At 46.5% G+C, this 26903-nt stretch overlaps 1 protein-coding gene across 3 annotated transcripts in view; it reads right to left on the bottom strand.

Moving 5' to 3' along the window:
* Positions 1–26903, bottom strand: part of NTRK3 (neurotrophic receptor tyrosine kinase 3) — a 222492-nt gene that overhangs the window by 22150 nt on the left and 173439 nt on the right. For 2 of the 3 annotated variants that reach the window (XM_050309944.1, XM_050309945.1), the window contains 2 exons: positions 22936–23179; positions 12197–12271 (listed from right to left, as the gene is read on the bottom strand). In XM_050309944.1, coding sequence (XP_050165901.1) covers positions 12197–12271; positions 22936–23179 — 319 coding nt within the window. The remainder of the gene's footprint in view (positions 1–12196; positions 12272–22935; positions 23180–26903) is intronic. The other variant, XM_050309946.1, reaches the window with a different exon arrangement.

The raw sequence follows: 26903 nt of genomic DNA, 5'->3' as shown, positions 1-26903 counted from the left end.
TGGCTGGCAAAACATTATTTGAGCTTCCCATTTATGTGTAGGAAGTGGAGACATTGGAATCTGTACAGAATCATGCAGCAGTAGTGGAGACCTTGGCACCACTCCTCTCCAGGAAAATCCACTCAACATCCAATCCACTCAGCCTAGTGATAAGACACACATTCTCTGATTGCCATCTCCATTCCTGCTGCTGTAGGTAGGGATGACCTGGGACCTTCTTTAATTGCAGACCTGGCTGCCATCCCAGGCTGGGCTGCACCAGAACATGTGTCCTTTAGACCTCAGCATTAGGAGCTGGGTGATCCCTGGAAGATACTTAGCTCTGAGCCTTCCCCCAGCAGCCAGCTGTATGTTCCCATCAGGACACTCTGACTCCTGCTGTGGGCAGGATGTGCTGTAATTCAGCACTTCTGGACAGCCTTGTATGAATGAGAGCCACAGGTGGCTGGGTCACCCAGGAGGATGCAAGGGAAAAAAAAAAAAAAGCAATGAAAGCAAGAAGCAGCAGGAAAAGCTCCTCTGTTTGGCTAAGTTGAGCTCTTGGAGAAGAACAAACAACAAACAAAACTGCTGTAGATCGTGCTTTTGTGAGTCAATGTTTGTCAGTTCAGGTTGGGGCACAAGAAGGTGTCTTCTCAGGGGCGATGTAAAGGGCAGCACATGCTCATGGCTGGGGATCCAGGAGGAGACACTCCTTCCCTGCCTTCAGCCTGGATCCAGAAGCACTGAGAAATGTTTCCCTGTCAGGTGTGACAGTATTTTTCGTCTGTGAGTCCTGACAGATTCCTCCACACCTCTTGCAAAGCAGAGGGATCAACTCTGACATGCCAGACAGAGCTGAGCTTTGCTGACCCTTAGCTGTCCAGCACTTCCTAGTTTTAACTGTCACCTTACTGGGCTCTTAAGTACCCAAGTAGTTTAGATCAGAGGTAGCTGAACTTAACTGCAAGTTTTGACTGGATATGATTCCCAAGAGCTTTATCTGTAATTTCCTTTCAGCTTATCCAGAAAGAATGGTGCTTGCTGTATCTGAGACTGCACCATTGCCAGAATTACTCTGGCCTCCGAAAATCCCCAAGGTGTTCTCCTGTCTGAAAGGCATCATGCTTTATGGCCATACCAGGCCCAGGCTGAGCCTCTTCTGAGTGATTCAGAAGCCATCATAGCCCTGTCCTTGCCTTCACCCCTCGTGCCTTTGCGGTCGCTGCTGTCAGAGCCAGTGCTGAACGTGAGTTTAAACACGGTCAGCAAACAACAAAAAGCTTCCATCAGACTTTTCATATTACTTGAAAATAAGCTGTGTCCTCACCATGCCCCACTCTCTGGGAATGGCAGATGTGATTTTCTCCTGTTTCTCACTGGCTACACCAACCATCTCCTCCATTGCAGTGGCAGTGCCACAGCATAAGGCTGGCAGCCTCCCTGCATGCCAGTGACTGAAGACATCTCACAGCAATTTTCAAGGGATTTTGGAGACTTACAGAATGAATGAAGCAACCTGGAGCTGTTTCTCCTACTTGCATGGAGCTGGGCCGGGTGTCCCAGCCTTGCCCAAAGAAGGGGAGATGCTGGTTTCCTGCTGGCAGAAGGGAGAGGGTTTGATTTGCCCAGAGAGAGAGTGGGGAAAGGAACTAAATGTTCCTGCCATGAGGTAATGCAAGGAGCTATGAGGACTTGCTCAGGAACAGAAAAGACTGATCAGGCAGGGTTAACAAGAAACTGAGAAAGGGGAGAGAGCTTCCTGCTGTCAGTAGGACTGTTTGGCAAGGGACTGTTTGTTCCCCCTAGATGCACATACTGTGTTTAAACATGATTCTAAAAATAAAGCCAGCCATTGACATTGTTTTTCCTTACTTCATTTAACAATCTAGTTGCTTTATTACCTGTAATTCTGAATCACGTTGAATCAAGCAGTGTAATTTGGAAGCAGGGACAGCAGCCTTGCCCCCCCCATCTCTGCTCCACTGAGCCTGTTTTAATCCCACGGTTTTCAGCATTCCTAATGAGCCATTAACAAGCTGACAATTACTTATGCAAATGAGGGGGCAGACATGGAGGGGTGGCTGTAGCTAGAGGTAAATTCTGTTGTCTCAAAATGATCTGAGATAAATCACCACTGCTCTAAGAGCTGCCTGTGCCCAAGAGTGCTCTCAGTTATATTATCTCCTGCCTAAAAATGCCAGAGGTAATGAAAAGGATGGTTAAGAAAAGGGAAACAGAGGAGTAATCACACATATATTTTTAATTATATTTGCCAATAATCTGTTTGGTGTACACCTTGCCACATCTCATCCTTCCCCCTTTCTTCCCAAAACTCAAAGCAGCTGCACCCACTGCTTGGAAACAGCTGCACAAACAGCCAGTTTCTTGTGTTCATCTAAGTAAAAGCTCCAAAAACCATGATCTCCAACACCAGGACATAAACTGTGAGAAATCCCATCCGTGCCTCATTCAGCTGGGGGGATGTGGGAGCTGAGCAGCTGCAGTTGCAAAGCACCTAATTAAACTAGAGACCATCAAGGCCACCACAGCTCCTAGTAGGTCCTAAGCCCTTGCCCTAAAGGTTGCTGCTAGAGCCCTCCCAGCTGAAGGAGAGGTGACCAGCCTCCTGATCCCCTGGATCCACTGAAAGATTCTTGTGGTCCAGAACAACAAGACCCCACACTAGGATATCAGACAGAGGAGGAAAGTGGTGTAGCACTGGGGAAGGATTCTCTGATGGGTTTGCCTTGTTGGCACTGGGGAGATGTGCAGGGAGTGCATGCAGATGGTGGCCTCTGCAGTCTTCTGCACCACAGCCACAACATGGGCACACATCTGGGCTGCCTTTCTCCTGGACAATGCCCAGATAACAGCAGAGGCTGGGAATGCCATTAAATCCATTCAAACTACAGCCTTCCGACAGTTTGTCAGGCACCTTATAAATTTACCAACTTGTCTCCACCAGGCTGGAGACCCTTGCACCATAGTACACCTTTTTAGGACAGGCCTGCTCAGAGAGGTGCAAAACCCATAAGACAGCACAGCTCTTGGCTGGTTCCAGATTCAAAGGGAATCTGAAGTGTGCTAAGACTGCTTGTGCCAACAGAAACTGTCCATGATTGATCTGCATTATCATTTTGCTGGTATTACTACAAGAAATGTTTAATAGCTCAAAAGCTAATCAGATAGAAGCTAAGGTAAACCATCATGATGCAAGATTAGGATTCTGTTCTTTTGGAGATGCAGGGAATGAAAATCAACTCAGTTCCTGGCTTTGGAAAGTAGGGAAAAGATTTGCCCAATAAATCTCTACCTAGTGATATAAAGGCAAAGTCTCAAAATGGCCTGAGAAATGCAGCTTAGGAAATAGGAGCAATAACTTGCATGTGTGATGACTCCATGCTAAAATGCTTTCAGATGGGTATCTCATAATCTCCCTTTCCATCGTGTCTCTGTCCTGCCAGTGACTCCCCTCTGGATAATCAACAACTCTCCATCTTCAACTGCAGCCAGAGCCACTCCTGACTGAGGACTACTCATGATTTAGATAAGGCTCCATTACTTAACTGCTGGATACTGGATAATCAGTTCAACTGCCTTGGCATTAATCATAATAATATTCAAAATTCATTAGGCTAGATTGTTTGGAAATCTATTTCTTGTTAATGTCAGATTCACTGAGCATCGTCCTGGCAGCAGACAGACAGAAAACTAATACAAGGCAGGGTATGGATCTCCCTATGGAACAGCTCTTTTCTTCATGTGTAGCTGGCCATGATGTGGCAGCTCCTGCCTGGTTTGTCATTTGTGAATCTTGTTAAGAGCAGTGGAACACCCTGAGCACACCATGCTGCCTGTTTGTTGATCAAGGGAAGCTACAGAAATATAGAGCTGGATATATAGTATATAGTTAATTATATATACAACATATACTGTGGAGTTTTTAAGGGGGAATATTATATGTTCTGATTTGCACCCACAAATCTTAATAGCTTTTGTATCTAAAACCTGGACAAGCAACCCAGAGAATTCTATGTGCAATCATAGTATGGAGGTACAAAAATTGAAAGTATATTAAAAATTAAAATCTGTTCCTTGCTTTCCCCAAAACTTACAGCACTTTAGATTAAAAGATGGGGCCTTAGTGTTTTACCAAGATAAAAACCTTTCAGGAATAAAATAACTAGATCATTCCTTCTAGCCAGTTTCACATAGACCAACTGAGGATTGTCAGTGCACTTCCTAATGGTCTATTTGGCCTCTTTAAGCATTTTGGGTGTTGATGCTTTCCTTCAGAGTTTTCACCCTCTAGTTGAACAGTGGTTTCTCAGCAGGGAAACATCACTGAAATACAGACCAACATCAGAAGACACATGGGCTTTCTCTCCTAATGAAGGCAGTGCAGGCACAGATGGCATCTCAGAGAAACACACTGCAAGCCATGTTAAAATAAACAGCTCATCATCAGAGGCTGCAGTGTCACACCTACTAATGATGTGATTAAACTCATCAGTGTCGGTGGGAAAGCTGTGCCAGCTTTGGCACTGCTGAATTCAGAGCTGCATTTCACAGCAGAGGCAAATTCCAATCTGCACAACCCCCACCCCCATGAGTCAGACCACCGTAGAGACACACTGGAGATAATGATGTTCATGGCTGAACTTCCTCAGACCTAAACTGGGGGAGGTTGCCACTGATAGGTTCTACACATGACTGACTCAAGCATCCCTGTCCAAAGCTGGCGTGGCAAGGAGAGCAGAGGCTGCCGATGGTGACAGCAGCCCAAGAGAGCCAGGCACAGGAGAAGACAGTGACAGCACCCATCTGATCACTGCTGTCATGTGGGAGCAGCAGCAGCACTGGGAATGGGAAGAACTAAAACCAGCAATAGCCAAAATGGTGGCACATGCAGATGGTGAGGGTGGGTTTTGGCTGCAGGATTCTGCTGGAAAACAAGCTAAATTTGAAAATTTGAAGGAATCAAGCTCTGCATCCTCTTCCTCTCTATTTTTCCAGCTGAGACGTTCTGTGCATTGAGGTTCCCTCCATTCTTTATCAAGTTTCCCGGATGCCCTTGAGTAGGACAGAGCTGCTGCAGTCCCGTGCATTTTAACCACTGTGTTAAAATTCTTCCTCCCTACTTTATTTAGCCAGGAGCATAAATAAATAAGCAAACCCACAAACACAGGAACCTGGTTCCCAGATGCCATTAAAGCCCTCGAGCACTAAGTGGCCATCACAGATATCACTAGTTATATTCTGCTCCCCTTCCTGCAGCCATCCAGACACTCCATCCCAGCGAGCCCCGCTGGGACCATTGCACAAACCCAGCACCCGGTAGGACACATCTGACTAGTTTTGCCCCTAATACAGAACTGCTTCTAGATGGTCAGCTCTCCAAACCAGGCAAGTTTTCCTAGAGGAGTCTCTAGCCACCAGCTCTCCATTAGGGTTAGCCACAAGCGGAAGGACGGAAGGAGAAAGTGAGTCTAAGAAACCGCTAATGTTCTGCAGTGTCGGACAGAATGAATGACCCCTGCACACATATGCTGAGCAGACAGGACAGTCCTCAATTATGTCATTGCTGGAGCATTTACTTCAAGGATAAACGTGACTACAAATGCTGGGCTTAAAGCCTCGGCTGCTTTTGCTGCCTCTGGATAAGCCGCTCTAGCCCAGGAGCGTTAGGTATGTGTGTGCAGCATGCACCGGCAATGACACGCATGTTGGCCTATGAAAACACTTTACAGCCCAAAGAGTAGAGCTGAAAAAAAAACCCTTATTAAATTCCATTCTTCCCTCTTTCCATTGTGAGACCAGGCCCTAAAGGATTTGCTAAGGTATTGATGGGTGCCAATCCATATATCCCGGTGAACAACCCACAGCCTCCCTCAGGAAATCACAAGCAAATCTTGCCTACACGATGGAAATTTCTTGCTTGCCACACTGATTTTCCCCACTCTCATCCTCACCGCATTATCCCCGTGCTAAGTTTCATATATTTCTCTCAACATTTTCTAACCTTCAAGCTCATCACTTCGTAAATATTTGCAATCACGTAGCACATCTCCCACTCTGGTCATTCTTTAGACAAAGTATTTACATACAGCTCTTTTTTGTCCTCAGTAATCAATGGCTTTACACTGTCTTTGTTTCTGCCACACCTTCCAGAGGTTGTAGAGCTGAGTGGGGGACATGTGATTGTTTCACGAAAGAGTATTTAAAATAATGATTGCTGTAGAGGAACACACTTCATGCTTTGACTTGGGTTCTTTACATGGAGGGCTTCAGAAGATCATTTGTTTCACTGGCACACTGAAACCCACATTTTCTAGGCAGCTGCTGCCCCACAAGAGACTGTGCTTGGTTCGAAGAGGACATGGTTTATTAAGACAAAATGCAACGTGGCCTGGGGCTGGCACAATCTCACTTTACAGCGCTACTTGCTGTATATTGATCAGAATGGGCTCGGTGCTTTATTAGCCACACGAGAGGTACAATGAGCTGCCACTTGAATTTGTGCTTGATAATCAAAGGCATTTGTCATTCTTCCAAATGCTCTATGAGTAGGAGTTTGATTTGGGTGCATGTGAGAAATGGAGGAAAGCAGTCTGGAGCAAGAGGCAGCAGGCATGGGGAGGGTGTCCTGCTGTCCACCCATTGTGCTGACCCACAGGACATCCCCTCTGCATCATCCTCCATGACTCCATGGATATCATCCTACAGGGCAGGGTCTGTGGCTCAGCAGAGCCCTCCACCACTGGCAAAATTGATCCTGCTGTAACTTGAAGAGCAGCAGCAGCTGCTGCTGTTCAGCCACTTGGCACAGGAAGCCCCCTCACAGCCCTCTTTTCTGTTTTGGCTTTGCCGCCTTTCCTGGACAAACTGCTCTGGGTTTTTTCCCCCTCCCTCTCTCTGACAGGTACAGGTGGCCTTGCTGCCCTCTAATTGCACCTCCCCCAGCTTGAATTTTAAACCATTTAACAGCTTTAAATGCACCTAATGAGGCTTTAGCCTGCACTTTGCTGCCATCCCTCTGCTTCTCTGACACAGGGAAGAAGAGTGGTTTGGAAACCTATCGCGGACTTCTCTGCGTTGGAGGTCTAATTACACGGTAACGGGTGACCTCGTAAGCACAGGGTAATCTCCTGTGTAATACCGGGGTAAATGATCCCAGTACTCCTGTCTTTTCCACTGAAGCCTTCCACTGAGATGGAAATACAGCCGGTTAAATGGTAATTAATCTTTGAACCATTTGACACTTGCCCAGGGCGGTGAGGAGTAACCAGCACTGCCGCTGGGACAGTGGGAATGGGCCACTTTCTTAGATGCAGCTGTCTCTGCCTGTCCTGTGCTAGGAATCAGTTATTTGGAGGGACACATCCAGAGTCATCTGCAGGAGGAAGTGCACACAGGAGGCATGTCTCTGCCTGAGGGGAGCAGGCCCCCATGCTGTCCGTGCAAGCAGGATAGGGCCAGAGGTTCCAAGCAGCTCTTCCATGACTGGGATGAGCCGTCTGGAGTGCTTCCTTACTCTCACTGCGTGGGAGCAGCACCAATGAACGCTTCCCTCTGAAACCATCCCAACCAGCCAGGCACAGCCCCAGGCATTCACCCTGCAAAACTCCAGGAAAATCAGCCAAGAGATCCATTTTCTCCCTCCCCACTATGAGATGCATTTCATTCCCTCCCACACTAACAGCCTGTTGCCCTAGGGCTGGGGACTGCCTGTCTGACCCCTGGTACCTTTGTAGCAGTGGAATACATTTGCATACATTTTAGACCCACTGACATCATTCCCTCTGAAGACCTTCAGTTTTTTATAGTAAGCACAGTAATGATTTTCAGATTATAGGCTAATAAAATATTTTAATTTGTTAGGCACATTAAGGTGGGCACTGTATCATTCTCATGACATTTAAATAGTGCTTTAAAAAAAAAAAAAAAAGAGGAGAGGGGGGTGGTTTGCATGCATTTCTTTTCTAAACAGGAGCACTGAAATAGAAAGTCAAAATCCCACATGCGGGTACCGAGATCAGCTCTGACACCTCCCCTCTGTGCCTGTTTCACTTGAACACCTGCCAAGTTAAATAAGCAAACATGGAATTGCAGCGTCCTAGTTCCAAACCTGGTTTTGGCAAAAAATGCCTTCTCCTTAGTCACTCTGGCCATGCTGTGCAGCAGAGGCCCGAGCTAAGCACTGAGTTCCTGTGCCATTGGGTCACAGCTAGGCTGGGTCACATCTAATGGGTAACACTGAGGTTTTGTGCCTCAGTCTGCACTCAGTAGTTCTCTCCTCTATCCATTTATTGTGCACTCTGTTTAACTAACTAGACAAGTCATAGGTCTAGAGCATCCCATCATTTCCATGACATGCATTGTACACTGTGTGCCACAGGGCAGACTGCTGCACCAGCAATTACATGGTTTGGAGTGACTCAGACTGCACTGGATAAAGCCAGGGGCATTTTGGAGGGGGGAAGTTGCCCTTGCAGCTCCATGGGTTTGTATGGCTGATAGCTCTGGAATTTCTTTCCTAATCTGTAAAATGGGGCAGTGCAACTCCACCCTTGGAAGTGTTCGAGACCAGGTTGGATGGGGTTTTGAGCAACCTGGTCTAGTGGAAGGTATCCCTGCCCACAAGGACTGAGGGGTTGGACGAGATGGTCTTTAATGTCCCTTCCAAACTAAACCATTTCATGATTCTATGAACTCATTGACTTCTCAAGAATGCAGTGCAGGTGATGGCTTGTACAGTGAAAATATAAATGGGATGGAAAAGCCTGCCAGCAAAAGAAAAAATAGTAAAATGTTTAGCTTATTTATAAACGTTTAGCTAGTTATACCTGGCAAAAAAAGATAGAGGATTATACAATGAATATGCTGGTGAAGAACAGCAAAGAAGTTCCTTTGTTCTGTGAGTACTTTTGCCTTGTACCTCACCTGGACCAGACAAGCTTTAACGGCAGGCGATTATGTGAAGTGTGTACTACAAGGCAGAGGCAAGTGTGAGCTCAGGCCTCCCCATTATCATTACCTGACCTTGCACGTTCTCTTTTGCAACCTCAGCATTTTTTTGTGGATAGAATTTCTGGGTGGTTATTTTAAGAAAACTGTGTTAAATTTCTTGCTTCTGTGCCAGGTACCTGCTGTTTAACAAACGGGCCATGACTAAGCACAGGCTGGAAATCAGGAGCATCTCCAATTTAAAGCAATGAGATTCTGGGACTGTCTTCCCTTAGGAGCACATTTAATAGTGGTGCTTGATTATGAAAAGGATAAATCTGATGTGATTGATGCAGCAGGGGATTGGATTTGATGATCCAGGGAATCCCTTCCAGATCTCTTTACTCCTAACGAATTTATTTTTTAAGGAATTTTTTTAAAATTGTGGGGAAGATGCAGTGCTCTACTGATGGCAAACAGTGCTGAGGTGTGTAGACACCTAGTGATGGTTAGTGGGTCTCCATCCCCAGATTTAACCACTTCCCATCAAAAAGAAGGTGGAGAAGTTCTCCTTCCTGATTCTACCCATCTTGAACATACCAAGCAGAGGTGGGTGCAAGGATCCTACCTGCTTCACTCTTTGAATTTTACAGCTACTAAGTTCTTCCAAAATTCACTCTTTGCAACATCACCACAAATGTCTCAGCTCTCAGATTCCCCACATATTCCTAAGGTACTTACCTGTTTCCCAACACCATAATGATTGCATCCCTTGTAATCTTTTTTTTCATGTGAATCTCCTTGGTGAGGATGAGCAGGGATCACCTTTCAACAATGTGAAACTGAGGCACAGGAGAACTAACTGAATTTTCTATGGCAGCAGAGGACAACAGTAGCATGGAATGGACCTGCAGCCCAGTCCAAGGCTGGGATCTCACTGCTGGACTCTTCTCCATGCACCTACTGGGTTCTCCCTTTCATAGCAGGAATAGCAGAACACAAAGTGGTTTTCAGATCAAGCACTCACTGATTTGGGATTTCCATCCTCTGTCAAGCCACGGGGGCTGAGCTTGGGGTTTCTAAGGGCGTGGTGCAAGGTTGTTTCACAAGGGATGACCAGGGAAAGAGATTATGTTCTTTTTTTCCCCCCTGAGTAGTTTTAATTCTTTAATTCCTACTTGCTAATAAGATAAAATGCTGTGATTTCTGCAGGATCAAATGGTGCAGGATAAGCTAAGGGATTTTATTAATTAACATGCTTTTAGAGCTGGAAAAAAAATAATAATAAAAAGGCAAGAGGGTGGTAGATAACAGCTATGAACACAGCCCCAGGATTACCTGCCATGACACTGTAACCAAGAGGAGGCTGTCATGTTAGTGCTGGGCATGGCACTCTAATAGCAAATAAAAATAATAAATCAGAAGGTAAGGCTTTCTCTCTCCAAAATATGGCTATTCACAGACATGTGCTACATTTCTCTAAGTCCTGATCCTTCAAGTATAGCACTTCTGTGCTCCTCTGGCTTCCCTAGGGATTGCTTGGAGCAGTGAGTGCTAAGCCCAGTGGCAAGTGGTTGCAAGATCAGATTCATAGTGTGCCAAGAATTTTGGATGAAAAGAGCTATAAAGAAATCACATATTATTATGTCACATTGCAAAGGTCAACCCTAGTATTTGTTCTGTCATAAGGACATGATTCAAAGGCAAAAAAAGAGTGTCAGGGCACAGGGGAAAATAATTTTTTTAAAACTGCCTTCAGGGCCAAGGATACAAAATTACATCAGTGCTTAGAACTAAATTCCCATCCACACCCCACAATTCAATTTTGGCTCAGAAAGGCATAAACGTAACAAAATCACCTTTCAGTGGCAAATCTTGTCTGCTGACATATCCCCTGCAAAATCAGCAATATCTGAACTCGCACTCCCGCGTGATTCTGGCAACAGTCAGGAAGTGCCAGAAACTTGCTCCTTCAATCTGCAAGATCCACTCAGCTACTTAAAACTATGCAGGCATTTGCTGGAGCAGGAGGAGTGGTCGTGACACGGGGTGGTGGGACAGCCAGTCCTGCATCACCTGGCCAGAAGCACATACCTCCCCTTGCAATGCCACTGGGAGGTTTGGGTAATTGGACCCAGTAATTTATCCCTGCCATGGCTACTTTGTAAATATTTATGCCCATCTCTCTGGGATTGCTGGCACAGGGAAGCTATTGAGAAATAAAGTCCTAATTTACAAGGAGTCCTAACTGCTCTGCAGCTTGGGTGGATTAGATCGTTCCACTTCCAGAATGGGCTCAAGCAAAGGCTCCCTAACTGTCTGGATCAACAGAGCATTGTGTTGTGTGCCAGCAGCAAAACCCCACAGGACAACCAAGTTTTATGTTTGTACCTCTCACAGGCTTCTGCAGCTCACCCTCCAGCTGGCTGGAGGAGGCTTCTGTGATGCTGTGACAGCTGGGGACATATCGGGCTGAGGATCCTACACAGAGGCTGCAGCACTACGGGATGCTGGCTTGGCTCTGTGGGAGGGAGGGCAGGGTAGACAGAGGTGTAACCAGCCCTCAGCAGGCTCACACAGTTCACAAGGTTCCCATCAGCCACTGCCTTGGCAAAACCAAACTCTGCTGCTCTGTCAGAGCTTCAAACTTCCACCAATCCCTCACTGTCTCCCCGCTGGGCAAGGGGTGGGACCAGCAGTGGGCAGTGATAGCTGATAGTCACTCAACTGGAGCTGCAGGCACCCAACTGGTCAGGTACAGAGAAAGGTGTCCAGACCAGCAGAGAAAAGTGTCAGGGCTGGCATCTGACAGTCCAGCTGTTCAAATGGTCTGGTTTTAGTCCATGACAATTTGACCATCCAAACAGCTGTTGAGGGGACAGTCCCAGTGAACAGTGCAAATGCCATGCTGCTTGGAGTCACGGGGTGGTTTAGCTGCACAGAGACAAAACCTGCTGCACTTGCTGCCAGCAGAGCCTGAGGACAGCCTGCACTGTCCACTAGTGCAGGCACAGCCTAGTTACTCACAGAGGAAGGTTGCACTGAGGACTTCTCCGTTGATCCCACAAAATCTCACCACACAAAGAAGCCCCAGAGAGCCGCTAAAGTAGAAACGTGTGCAGTTCCCACCACAGACAAGAGCCCCTTTGCTGCCAAAACACTCTAGACCCGATCTAGTCCCAGAGCCACTCAACCCCAGGTGTCATTTCATGCTCAAGCAGCACCAGTCCCCCGCTTCCAGCTGCCCCAGGGTTCGAGATGCACTCACTGTTGCAGCTGCCGGCGGTGCCAGTCTCTGTCGCTGCCACGCTGCGCTGAACTGGCCCTTCGGACGCGGCCCTTCCTGACAGTGAATGGGTGAAAACAAGGGAAGGAGACAAACAAAAGAGAAGGGAAGGGTGAGAGAGGGAGGGAGGGATGGGGGGGATGAAGCAAGGGGACAAGAAGGGAAAGGGTATGTCTTTAACTGAACCATAAGTCTTTCACTGGCTGCAACATCCCAACACTATGCAGCCCTTGCTGTGAGGGCAAGGGGCAGGTGAGACCTTCTGGCCCCAGTCACCACCACCTTGCCCCCACACAATCACATGCACCAGTGCAGAGGGAGGGTGAGCTGGGCAACAATCAAGGGGGACTCAGCCTCCTGAAACTTCTCCTTGGTCTGAGAAGCCACCTAGAATGTCATCCCTTGGGGGACGCAGAATTCTTCTCCAGACAAGATAAGTTTTAGGATGCTTGAGCAGTTTCTCCATATCTAGTACTTAAGCATCCTGCTCCTTGCCCATTGCCAGCCGTCCTGGGCACAGTGCAGGGACTCATCTGCCTCTGCCAGCAGAACAAGACTCAGGCCTGATATCTTTACTCAAGCAAACTCAGGCTAGCCAGAGTCAAGGGTATTGTTGGCCAAATGTACCAGTGAAGCACCTCACACATCACCCTACACTTGCCCAAAAGTCTTCGTCCCATCAGTACTGTCACAGGTTGGGGAAGAAAATACCTAAACCCACAGCTTCCAATCACCCACAAACCTGCCAGCGCTCACAAAACTGGAGCTTAGGAAGGGACAAGGGAAGCAAAATGCTGGAGCAGGAAATGCAGCACTACATTTTCCTCTGCATCAAAGTAGGAGAGATTTGGAGAATGGGAGAGAGGAAAATGGATAGGGATCTCAGTGAGCAAATTGAGAGTGAAGGACTGGCATAAGCTCTGCTGACTTTCTAGTGAGCTTGTTTGTGTTCCCACTGGGACAAAAAGATGACAAAATTCCAAGATGGAAGGGCAGTTGTTGAGCATGGTGATTTGGTGTAACACACTTCTCACTGGGTTACTGAGGCGCTCAGGCTGAGAGCTAACTGGGGAACTCACAAAATACACCCTCAGGGTGTGTCCAGATGGTCATTGCCCTGGCACCTTCCCACCCTGCACTAGCAGTGGAAACTGAGCTGCTAAATGTAGATGACAGCTCATTCTGCTTGGGGAATTGCCCCTAGAATGACTGACTCATGCCTCTTCCCAAAAAGTTGAGGTAGGAAATGGGTGGGGGAAAGGTTTAGAAAATTGGTTCATGCTGGTTGTTTAAAATTGCTTCTGCATTACAGTGTTACAGTTGGGGGAAAAGAGAAATCTATGCAAAAAGCTGTATCCTAAAGCCAGCTGTGGCAGAGGTATGGAAGCTGGAAAGAAGCAGAGCAAATGAAGTCATCCAGCAGTGGGGAAAAAAACATCGATATAATATAGTGCAGAACAAAGCAAATTCTACCTCAAACACAGAGCTGAAAGGGAAACATCTTCCTCTGTCAGATCTATTACCATGCATTTATTCCAATAACAAATAAGTGACCCGAAGAGTAACCCAAACCTGATTTATTCCTCCATCTAAGTAAATATGGACAGGCAGCCGAATTTGACTGTAAAAAACACTGATCTCATATGTTTTCTTTGTATATGTTTGAAAAAATAGGAATGAAGTTTCTGCCTTGCTGCCAGGGGATGCTGGCAAAGCATTTGAGCTATAGATATTGCATCTTGTCACTAATGACTGCAGGGAACTAAAAGGGATTTGAATTTTTTAATGCTTCACATTAATTGATAATTTGGTCTCAGAATCCACAGTGGAACACAGGATTTGCTATATTGGATCAGTCTGGTGGCCCATAAAATCTGGCGTCTTGCCTCAGTGATGCTCAGAAAAATTATCATTCCTTGTCTTTGCTTATAAGGTTGCTGACCATTCCTGTAAGGCCATACAGCGGAAAGGGATGGAAAGTCTCTCTGGCCTACACAGCAAACCTCTTTAAAACCCTGAAATATGTGTTTGGCAGGGCTCTACAACATTTTGGGTTTTGTTGGTTTTTTGTTTTTTTTTAGGTTTTGGGGCTTTTTTAAGGCAAGGAAGAAACTCTGAAACTACAATCATTTTCAACAGACACACTGCTGTTGTTCCACTTGGTCACCACTGCCCAAATAGAGAAGGTGGACCTGTGTTTTTCAGAGGGCAAATGAGAACATGGCTGAGGCCAGAGGGGAGATGCCTTCTGCTGAGAACAGTATTGATTAGGCAGTATACAGATTTTTCTTGCTAATTCCTTTAGCAATCTTATCATGTGTTGCCCACATAATTGGATGGGGAAGAGAGAGGTGGAATCACTTAAGCGTTCAAAGCTCAACACGCACTGAGAAAAGATTCCCATTTCATGTGTGTGTGCAATTTTGTGCATCGTTGCCCCTTGATTTTACATTGAACATGATCTCTTTGACAGCTGAGCCCTAAACAGCCTATGTATTAAGGACAGCTGCTTGCAAATAGGGGCTTTCTCCATCCAGCTGGCAGGGAGAGGGAACTTGCTGGGGCTGTGAGAGAGGCAGGACCATGAAACTGGGGGGATATTGGGAGGGGAAAGTCTACAGAAACTCTGACCATGCAGGAATCAGGAGAAAAATGAAAAACAGTGGTTTAATTCCATGCAAGCATCTTAATTAAGGAGGTTGATGAAGATACTTGCATCTTAATTTTTCTAGAAAGGTCTTCAGTTTGTCTTGAAGCAAAGCGTAATTTATCCTTGCTCTCACTAAACTGGCTAATAACTTCTCTGCCTCCAGTTCTTTTGCTGATGATACTGAGGTTTGGGGATGCTGCCCACCTTTCCTGACCAATATGTGATCCCTTGGCTGTACCCATGATAAAGGAGAGCTGAGATCATGGTCCTGCAGGTGGCAAGGCAGGAAGAGGCCAGGGGCCAGCTGGGATGAAGTGAGGAAATGGGTTCAACAACAACAAAACGAGGGGGGAGAGTTTTACATTTACACATCCTGGTTACCCTCAATTGCAAGTGGCAGTGCTCCTCCCAAAGCATGAGCTGTTCATTTCCATATGCTGAGAAGGACCCATACTCTTTCTGGTCCACCTATGCTGGAATAATGAAGCTTGCTGGCATATGGTTCTCTACCTCCTTCTGCTGTAGCTGTAGTTTAAATCAGGCCACCTTGGTAAAACCCAGGAACCATCAGCTTCTATGACCTGACCTTACAAAATCCTTTTGTTTCTGGTGACACTTTTGGATGGATCTCCACCATGGGAGAGTCTTTCATGGCTCAAAATGAGGCATTGTGTTCTTTTCCCTATGTGTCACAGCTTTCAGGCTAATGGGATGTTCCAAGGGGGGACAGCAGGAGGAAGCAAGCACACTGCATGCAGGCAGCCTCTAGCAGGTGTTGGGAATCACACTTGGATTAAAAAAAAAATTAGAACAGAGGGAAAAAACAGTCTTATAGTCAGAGGGAGGGGAAAATTACTCAAGGATGGATGGGGATCACAAGTAGCTTCTCTTGCCTCCCTGGATCTGTTGGCTGCACCCAGGGAACACTGAAAATGGAAAAGAGTTCTGCCCTCCCTAGTTAAGTTTTATGGGAAGGAAATTGCTTTGAAGGAAAGGGCTCTTGAACTCCCTGCAGGAAATTTGCTGTCTCAAGTTTTTACTGCACAGGTTTGGTAGTTTGGCTGCACTGAGAAACAACCCCAGCTTTCTGAACTGAACTGAATCTCTTGACTTCTGGGGATGGTATCACTAGCTCTCACTTGGCTCCAGCATTTGACTGGTTACTCCCAGCACTCTCTCCAGCTCTCAGGAAAGCAGAGATCAGCCTGGACAGCTTTTAAGAGCAGCCAAAGTCCAGTCAGCATGGGGAAGACTGGAAGAGTCATCTCCATCGAATCCGAACCTGCCATGTATATCACCAGGTGTTTTAGGAAATATTGAACAAAAAAAATGTTCCTCCCTGTTTGGCTACATCTATGATCTCTGCAAATTGAAGGTTAAAAACCATCAGGAAGCTAAACTGAAAGGCTTTGAGTTCTCAGGCCTCTGGATCTCAGCCCAGTGGTTGGGAGAAATCAAAAGCCTCAATTCAAATGCCTGGGAGTGGGGCTGAGATTTGATTGAAAGATCCTGAGTTTGATTAGTTCTCAGTAAGTGTGTGAGGGTTTGGGTGGTTTGGAGGAACACAGAGAGGTTAAGCATGGAGGTCACTGTTTAGGTGAATATTGAGACTCTATTAAACAAAAACCCTGAGCCAAATGACTTGCAATGACAGCAGTAACATACCCCGAGCAGGAGAAGAGGTGAGCGTGGAGGTCAAGTACCAGAGCAGGGAGTTTTTATTTCCCAAAAACAAACTGCTCTTTTGTGCCTGTGCTTCAAAGAAGATGTCACCAGATTGTGAGAGCTCTTCACCTGCCACATCCCTCTCATTACTGGAATGAAATAAATGGCAACAGCATGAAAACAGCAACTCAAGCAGGAGAAAAACAGGTAGGCAGTGAGGAAAAGGGGAGGAGGAAAACAGGGTGCGGATGCAGGTCTTGACAGGGTGGAGAATTAGGGCAATTACTGTTTCTGAGAAAATGCCAGGAATACAGCACAACCTAATTTCCCCAATTAATTCTTCTGCACTTGAGCTGCTTTGTGTGAAGGGCTCTTAATGTTTCAAACAGGAGGGGAAAAAAAAAGACTCAACATTTGTTTTTCCCTTAGTGTAGAAATGGGGAAGTGTTGAGGGAAAACGTCTGGCTAAAACACAAGATGATGCTGTTACATCTTCCTTTCAGGAGATAAGAAGCTGTGCTGTGAATTCAATTTGCAGAGGTTTTTATAGGAGCCACAGAGATATCAAAGACCAGCACGTTCAATATCACACTGACTTTTCCTGCAAGCAGAACACACCAGGACAGGCACAGAGACACTTAACCCACGTACCCACATCGAGCAGTTCCCTCACCTCCCCTCTTTCCAACCCTATTGCAAGTTGGGGGAAATTTGTTTCCTCTGCCCCCAAACCCAGAGTCAGGGCAGTTTTGAGGCACCGTGGCACGAGCTGCCCACACCTCACGGTGCACACAGGTGTCATCCAGGGGGAATGAGAACAGTGGGGCAGCGAGAACAAGGAAAGAAATAACAAATCAGGGATGATGGGATACATGGGATAAACAATGCCAAGAGGGGAATATAATACTTTCAGACTCTTGCACACAGAAGACTATGGCTCTGCCTGGCTGGCACAGCTGTATCAGTACTAGAGGTCACATCTTCAGGTCACTGTCAGACTTTTTGACCTTACTCATGTAGGTATGACAAAGCAAGACATGTTTTCAGAATCCATCTTAAGACAGGAGAAAATTAAAGCACTGTTCACTTCTAAAAACCTTTCCTTATTGGCATATATATTTACAGGTACAAACCCTTCCCAAAACCCAAGCAGAAAGGATGGAGACAGAGCAGCACATAACATTTTTCACCTCAGAGAAGGGGTAGGAGGAGACAAAAGGCTAAACATAGATGTTTAGCACCTGCACAGCACTGAGGTGCTGAAATGGTGCTGCTGTTGGAAGCTGAACATGACACAAAACATTGTACCTTCTACACGAGATCCCACACAACAGCCAGCATGGCCAGGGACTAAGCTTGCTCTCCCCCACCCATCAGCACTAAATCTGAGCCTGAGGACACTTGTCTGCATGAAGGGAGCTTGGCCAGCTCTGTCCAGAGCTGACTTACTGCCAGCGTACACCGAGTCTACCATAAAACCTGAGAATGGCAGCTTTTTTTCCTCCCAAAGTGAGGCAGTACCACATCCCAGACAGAAATTCAGAGGGAGTTTTGCTCCCTTCTGCCTGTTGGCATTCCCCTTAGCAGGTGATGGTGCAGAGCCCCAGCACCCTCATCACAGGGCTCCATTCTGGTGCTAACAGGGCTGGGCAGCAGTTTCCCTCTGCTGGGATCCACCTCCCGTGCTGTAAGCACTCTGCATGAGACGGACAGCAAAACAACAAAGAAGGCATCAGAGACACGAAAGCGGGTGTTGTACAGCTGATGGATCCACATGGGCACTAAGGGGCTCCAAAGGAGCATGACCCAGATAGCTGCTAAACCTCAGTGATCTACTGCTCACACGGGAACTTCACTGGAAAAACAACTAGCTGAACACATGAGAAAGAAAGCAATCTTGGAACTCTAGTGGGAAACAACTAAAGTAAGAGATGGTCTAGATGGGAGATGGTCATCAGGAAGCAACCTTACAATGGGTACTGAAAATTATCAAGAATATGGGGGTTTTGCTGGCCATTTTAAAGAAAGAGAAGAAAGAAAATGTTTACACAGTAAGCCTTCACGCTTCAGAAGAGGAGGGATCCCAGACCTTTTAAAGAACACTGACCTAAGGCCAAAGTCATAGCAAAAATCTTATTTTGGTTCTGATGGTCTAAGGGTGTGAGAGCCAAGGTTCATGGGAAGAGATATTAATCTTTTATTAAACCAACTGACACAACTGAAAATAATAATAATAAAAAAAAAAGAACTCAGAGAGGCTTTGTGTACCTAAAATTCATTCTTTTTTCCCCTTCCAACAATATCATGTGTTCTATTAAAAGATATTACTTCTTCCTGAAAACCTTGTCTGTCCCAAATCCAAACAATGCTCCAGAGTAGTGAGGACAGAGAAACCAGGGAGCATTTTTGTTATTATGTTTATCTATTTCTGTGTTGCTAGAAATACAAAAACACTTTCAGTGCCCTTTGGAAGTTCTTCACGTGTCTTTTTTTTAACAAGCAGGTGTCCTCTGTGTGATGAACTGTGACCACAAGAACACTCAGCAGAGACTTCTGGGAAAGGATGGAACTAAATCCCCAAGAGGTTTCAAGCCCAGCCCAGGATTTGAGGCAGGATGCCAGAAGGGCAGGATAGAGGAAATATGGACAGAGGAACGTCTTAATGATATTTAATGCCTAAATAAATCCCTCCTCTGTTTGACATGTGTCTTCACTGATGATGTCCTACCCATGTTAGGATATTATCTTGGGAGTACTTAAGGAGTCTTGACTACAATTTAAGACTATGTTCTCTTCCAAAGATGAAGAAATGCTGCCCTTTCCCTGGACAGTGACCATGATTTTGTTTTGGGATTGAATTATGTGTTTTGGGAGACAAATGAAAATTATCTGGATTTTACTGCAGTTTGGGTGGGTTCAAAGTCACAGAAGGGCTCTTGGAGCAACCAAACCCTTGTCTGCAGGGTGAAAGAGCAGCTGGGAATTCTAATCTCAGCCCTGAAGATGCCTCCAGCTATGACACTCCTCCCCCAAACACAACAGAAGCCCTCAGCTCCCTGGACAGAACTGGGCAGGCACCGTGTGCCTGACTTGCTGCAGCCTCCATGCCACACTCAGCTTGGCTGAGGCACAGTGTCCCTGACCTGCAGCGTCCCACCACCTGCTGTCACAGTCCTGAGTCATACCTAAAAAAAAGTCGCCTACTCACACAGTTTTTTTAAAGAAAACAACAAGGAAAACGAAATCCGCCCAAATCTTTCCTCTCCAATATGGATATATTCCGTCCTGCCTTCCCACAGAGACCCACACCAAAGACTGCACAGCACGTTACACAACACAGCACAGAAATGCTTCTTCAGCATCCCCGCCTTTACTCTTCACACAGAAGCTGGGCTACTTCTCCCTGTCTCCTCAGTTCCTCCACTTTCCTCCGCTTTCTAATCAGATGCTGATCCACCTCTCCCCACCACTTCCACCTCCACAACCATCTTCTCTCCATCCTGTCTTGTTGAAAGGAGGTTTAAAGGCAGCAGCTGACGGGATCCCTCTGTGATGCAGGAGGAAAAGGACGCATCTGTCTTCAGGCAGAACACGGAGAGCCTTGCAGAGAGGGGAAACGAGCCTCTCTGCTGCCTTTGTTACGCAAATATTTGTTTTCTGTATCCAAATGTGTAACAGAAAATTAAGAAGCTCACCTTTGTTAAAGCACTTTTGCATCCCACAAATGCTGGAGCCAGATGGTGTTCTTTCTTTGTCTTAAAAGATTAAAAAATGGGAAAGAAAGAAAATGCCTAGGAACAAATCCTCAGCCTGGAACATGCTCATGTATCCCATTTAAGATACTGTATATCCACATGCCTTGTTATCCAGGCATGTGGGGCCTGGGCAGGAGCAAACACAGGGACAGGGCAGACTGAAGTCTGCTTGCAGAGAGCTCCAGACCTGTCACTTTCTGTCAGCTTGGAGGTGGAATCTTTCCCTGTGTTTCCAGAAAACAACAAATTACCGTTTCTCCCAGGGCTGCAGCTCGGACACACCAAGGAATGCTTTCTAGAAACCATATGAAGCAGATTTTTACTCCAGGTCCTACCGGTGGCAATGGCAGGCTGTGCACAAGGGGAGAGGTGCTGTGCACAAACACCAGGAAACAGACTTGGGAACTTCCCCAGGAAGGTTGTAGATATGAGCAGGGACAGCACCAAAGTCTTTAAGAGTTCAAATCTTCAGCCACATCTCCACCTTTCAGAGGTGAGACCCAGGAGCAGTTCAGTTCTCCCACTTGAGCTTCTTTGCTCATTTGCTGGGAGGAGTGTGGTTGGATTGGGGCTGGGGGAGGGATGAAGGACTCTTGGCCTCTGGACTTCTGCTCTCTGTTGGCCTGGGTAGGCTTCCCAGCTCTGCCACTCCTGCTTTGGCCTTGGGCAGATCACATAAACCCTCTGCCCCTCATGCCACCAGTATAAGTGTGGGCAATCAGAAACTTGTTTTGCTAGGACTCTTCTTTGGATTTTGAGAGAAGGCGTCCATGAATGAACTTAGTGAGCCAGAGTTTTAGAAGTACTAAAAATAAGTGAAAACAAAGAAGGGAAAATCAGTGAAGAACAAAAGGCTGTGCTGGTCTGAAACTCAGCTCTTGTTCTGGTAAACAGGTGATAACTAGTTACTACTTTAGTCATACATGGCAATTTGTCTATGTAGAGAAAAGTCCACTAAAAAGACTTACAACACTGCATGAGATATCATGGAGCAGTCCTCAGCAAAGCACTTTGCACAGACAGGATGAGGTCTACAGGACACCACCATAGAGAAGACGAAAAATCCAACAACAAAAAACTGTGGAAATCATCTCAGTTCTCACTTTTTGGGGGCCCTCCCAGCCTTCACATGTCAATACAGCAAATTCTCCCACTGCACAGAGAGCTTTCAGTGCTGCAGGAACACAAGCTCAGATGGGATTGTCCCCAAAAGTGTGACACTGGCTGTGGTTGGGGTAGGACTAACAGGGCTGAAGGCAAGAGGGCAGGCGAGAACATGGGCAATCAATCACATGTGCTGCTCCTCATCTTCCCCTGGGCTCTTCTCTTTCCTACTCGCTCTTCCCTGAAGTATCAGCAGTGGTGGGACCACAGCACCTCTCTTTCCTCATCACTGTCCAGTAACTGCACTGAGACCTTTTCCCAGCACGGGCTTTTCTCCTGTGCAGTGAAGATTGTTTCCCTCACTGGTAATTAAACTTAGTGGTAAGCCAATGTTCTGGCCTGGGAGAGGTGATATGTCTCAGCACTAACCTGATCATGTTTTTCCTCCTCCCAAACACAGTAACTCCACTTGGCAGCTGTCTATCACATAACAAAGACCTTCTGAATCAGATCAAGACCACAGGTCAACCCTTTCTTTGGGTAGCTGATAGAAATCATCCTCAAAGCCAAACATCCATGTTGTATGCAGAAATAAACCAGCCTTAGTCCAAGCATCAGCCTGGAAACCACAGCTCCATAGCCTGAAAAGCCCTTCCCTGATGGTGGATGGCCCAGAGACAAATACCTACTCCAGTGTGCTTCAAACACTTTGCACATCACATCTTCTCCTGTAGCTGGGGCAAAGTGAGAAACACTCTATTTCCCCAGGGAGGCTGCCATCCTGGGCAGGCAGGACAGTGCAGACAGGTACAAAGGGAGTGTGCAAGACAAGGGGACAGCATGAGCACAAATCACACAAGAAGAGGCTGGAAAGGCATTCCTGGCTCATTGAGTCTGTCCCCAGAGCCAAGTGCAGGATTAGCCTCTGCACTAAACCCAGGCATTTTTATCTAGTTGCTTCCTGAATTTCTTTAATGACAGGCTTTCAGCAACCTACCCCTGGCAAATTATTCCACTGTCTAAATGATGACCCTGCTGGAAAAAAAAAAGTGTTCTGAGGTCGAACCTAAATTGACTATTATTTCCTCTTCCATATTTTATGCACTTATCAGTCAGTCTTTCAGTTGCCTTTCCTCTAGGTCCCTGTATTAAGTTTCTTTAATCTAACACCAGAGGTCACAGCCTGTAGTCTTTATCATCTCTTTGGATTACCTTTAATTTATCAATGTCTTCAAAAAAAAAAGGGAATAAAAATAGGCAGTAAGTATGGGATGACTTCAGAGACATCCCAAAGCATGTGACTGTGTGCTGGGGTATCACAGAGAGTCTGTGTGTAGGCATCTGCGTGGATGTCTGAACTACAAGCATGGCCAGGACTGAACAGGAGTAAGGACAGTGTTTAGGGATGCCTTATCGACATCTGTGCACACATTTCAATGAGGAAATAAGAAAGCAAGTGAGCCCAAGGGCTCCAAAAACTGATTGACTGTAACATTTCCTAGTCTCCCTTTGCTCTGAGCATCAGACTGCTGCTGGAGCTGCCTTACCCTGTAGTAATCAGTGCTGTAGACATCTCTTGACATCCCAAAGTCTCCAATCTTCACCAGCAGGTTGGCTCCAACCAAGCAGTTCCTGGTGGCCAGGTCTCTGTGGACAAAGTGCTGGGAGGCAAGGTACACCATTCCAGAGGCGATCTGGCTAGCGATGTGGAGCATCTGGGATAGCCCTAGCTCCCCTTTGGCTTGTCGAGGCTGGCCATCCACGAGGATCATAGCGTCTGGGCCATGTGCCCTAGAGGGAGGAAGAAGCAAAAAGCATAGAGTTGCATCTCAGAAGTGACCAAGGAGATGGGAATCCCACATGGTCGCTGTTCCTGCTGGAGTGGGGACTTGGACTGGACTCAGCTCTGCACTGTGAGGATGTACACACAGCTCCAGTGGAAAGGAAGAACGAAAAGCTTAAGAGAACAGGAAGTTGGGGGAACATTTGGTGGGTGAGTGGGTGCCATACATCCTTATGCATCCTTAGTCTACTGCACACAACCTCTTGTGGCCACAGATGGAGACAGAATGCCAGAACAGTGGGACCATTGGCTTGATGTAACATGGACACTCTTCTCTGGTAAGACCTGTGCAGAACTAATGAGCCTCGGGATATTTACAGTTAATTCTTACACCTGTGAAAACTTTCCAGAGGTAGAGATATCACCCACTTTTCTCCCACAGCTGTCATCTTCTTGCTACCTAATCTTTTAATCAATCCCAAACAGCCTCCTTTTCTTTCCTCCATATCACCAACCAACCACCCCCTGACTGATAGTAATACAGCCAGAGATCACAGAAAATGTTTCAGAGGAACACTAGCAGCTTCATCCCTGGAAAATCCGTTTTATATCCTGAACTATCCCAAAGGTAACACAGGTTACCTGTGACAGCACGAGCACAGGAGCAAAGTTTAGCCCTGGCTGTCAGCAGATGCAGAGAACATCCTGTGCAACAAAAGGAAGTATTTTGCTGAACCAGGTGCATTGTAAATGCAGGACTTTAGGTCAGTCTTATTCCTGTTCTGTCCCCTTTTTGTTCCTTTCCTCACTAAGTACCAAGCCTTTCTGTGTCGTACTCCCTCTGTGATGTCTCTTCCCCTGATAGGGCTCACCCTGTGGTAACCTGTGTGAAGATAGAATAACAAAAGCCCTTGTATTTAGGGAAATGCAAGAAATGTTGCTGTGACCTTCCCTCTTGTGACTAAGACACAGTACAGCATTTCCTCTGAGGCTTTTGTACTGTTCTCTTTGAAATTATTCTTGGCATTTTACCCCTGTCATCAGCAGTAACCCCACAGAGAGACAGCAAATTGAAACTGCACATTCACAGCTTTCCCTCCTCCTTGACATGGGACTGAAAAACAAACCACAAGATCCAAACTGTTTCCCACCTTTATCTTTGTTCCTGAATTGTGTTGGGCTTGAGGGTGCACCAAAGAAATGAGCATCCAGATGTCTGGGATTCAAGAGTTGATTTTTCAAATGCCCCCCTTCTCAGCTACCTTCTGCTGCCCTGCCACTGGGAACATGGCTCTGAAGGTCCTCTCCTGGTAGAAGAGGAGAGAAACTGCAGAAATAACTGCTGAGGAGCCAGGAGTGTTTTTTGGGAGCCATGAGTGGGTGGTACTGCTGAATGTGGGATGAGTTGTCTGGGAGCAGCAGTGAGAGTAGCAGAGCTGGGGCTGCCAGAGGCATCTCGGAGCCCTGTGGGTATGGTGGGAGCAGCAGCACACTGGAAGAACTGCTGAAGAAGCTGCAGAAGGGTGCATGCAGAAATGACTGTTTGATGTCTTATTTAAGTAGCCCACAGACGTGTTTACCCCAGGAAACTACTTGGTGGTGACAACAAATGGTGACAGCAGGTGAAGCTGAGCCAGGACTGAGCAGGTTAGATAAAAACAGCAAAGCAGAACAAACAATAGCTTCTAAAACTGTTCTGGACAGTTTGTGCCAATCATGCCTTGCAGTTACACCATATTTAGCTACAGCTGATACCTGTTGTCATCAAATGTAAACATTCCTAGGTGAGAAGTGAAGGATGTATTACTATCTCATTACTGCCACTTTTTTTAAACACAGTAATGGCCCCCAAAGAAGTGTCTGTGTCTGAAGGGAACAGGTGGTGTTTAAAAATTGGTCAGCCAACACCTTTAACTCACTGGCTTTTTGTACAACCTACTATACAGGACACATCTCAGTATGTCCCCTTTACTACGTACGTGTCCCTCCCTCCCTCCCTTTCTCCATCCCATATGGTTAACATCCAAAGGAAAGAAGAATCAACACATTTATGATATAAACAGGAAGGATATTAGTACATTTAGTTGTGTCAAGAAGCCTACAGGGAATATGAGAAGGGTATGTCCATCTTTTCTTGGGGAAAGGGGTTTAATTCAGCTTTAGAGAGAGGCCATAAAATTGGGTGGATTTCCTGTTAAAGAACTATTGGAGTTTTTTTCCATTATGGAGTGGCGGAGGCTTTGGGGAAAAAAATCACCCTTCTAACTTCCTCTTCTAAAATTCCTCTTCTGTCCCAAGAAAGTCTGACTGTGGGGCTGCTTCACCAGAAGGGCTGACACAAAGACACCAGAACTTTGCAACTTTTCTAACAAAACCTATTTCCTGAGTGGCAATGACTTACTACAGACTGCAGAGAGGGTCTGTAATGGCCATGTCCAGTTATCCCTACTTCAAAATTGCTTCTGTCCCAGACAGACAACAAAAGCTATCAAACCAGTGACAAAAGTGAAGGGGGGAAGTAATGGGCACCCCTGGTGAGCGGAGAGGGATGTGGTCACTGCAGACCCCTGAGCAGCCGGTGTGTGTGCTGGGAACACCCAGCCTTGCCACCCACCCACCCTGGCAGACTCCAGCTCCTGTGCACACCATCCCTAGGGATGCTGTGCTCCCTGGAGAGGAATGCCTGTACTTCTCCACGCCAAGATCATGTCTATTGGTATTTTCTATTAGGCTGGACACACCAATTGCAGTCTCCCCTGGTGCAGACAGCAGGGTTTGTTGTTGCACCCCTAGCAACAGTCTTATACGCAGGGGCCCTGGGAGGTGTGTAGAGTCATCCCAGCACATGCCACCACTAACCCAGCAGGTAGGTGTTGATCCTAGTGCTTCCCTTTGCCACACCAGTCAATATTACAGACCAGTAAAACTCTCTGTTCTCTAGGAAGCACACAAAGATCTAAAAACACTTGGGGGAATTTATTTATTGTGCTTTTCTCTAGGAAACTGAGTCTAAAGTGAGCCTCTTCCATTTTACTGCTTTTCCAATTTCTGCAGTTAAACTGGGAAAAGTCCATCTGAGTGTCTGTTACAGACTCCCAGCATCCCTAGCCTCCAGTGCCTGGGAGTCACTGTCTCCTGCTGCAGGCTGGGTGAATCATCACACTATAAAAATTGCTGCTTGCTGAGGGATGCCCGGCAGCCCTGCACCATCCACCCTTTCTTACCCCCTTGCAGTCCCTGTTCCACAGTTTCCCACCAGCAGATACCTGATCTGACAAACAAACCCACAACTCTCCTTCCATATGTTCTTTCCATATGTCCCCCTATGCATTTTGAGTTCCTGTTTGTTGGGTATAAGCTCCCAAAGCCAGCTTCCTTTGGGACGTAAAGGGGTTTCACTGCTTACCACACACCAGCATGCAGAGAAGGGAGCGTGTATCTGCTTTCTCCAAGGCTGCACAGGAAGGAGAAGCTGGCAGCTAAATGCAACTGGAAGATGAGGAGCTGCAATCCCAGGGACCACACATCTGGAAAGTTTCTTTTCCTTTGTAAAAGCCAAAGGTAATACAAGGAGCTTTTTTCTCCAGTCAAACTGGAGATGAATTTCATCAGGCATGAGTGTTTCTCAGATATGTCCCAGTGAAGGGTTGGGACAGGGATGAGGGTGTGCATGGCTCCAGCTTGATATCAGCCTTAGGGACACACTGTTGTGTGAAGCAAATCCATGAGGCT

Source organism: Myiozetetes cayanensis, unplaced genomic scaffold (assembly GCF_022539395.1).
Source record: "Myiozetetes cayanensis isolate MyiCay16 unplaced genomic scaffold, myiCay2020 scf14, whole genome shotgun sequence".
Lineage (NCBI taxonomy): Eukaryota > Metazoa > Chordata > Aves > Passeriformes > Tyrannidae > Myiozetetes > Myiozetetes cayanensis.
Note: the sequence above shows the minus strand (reverse complement) of the source record. Positions and strands in the feature narration are given on the sequence as shown.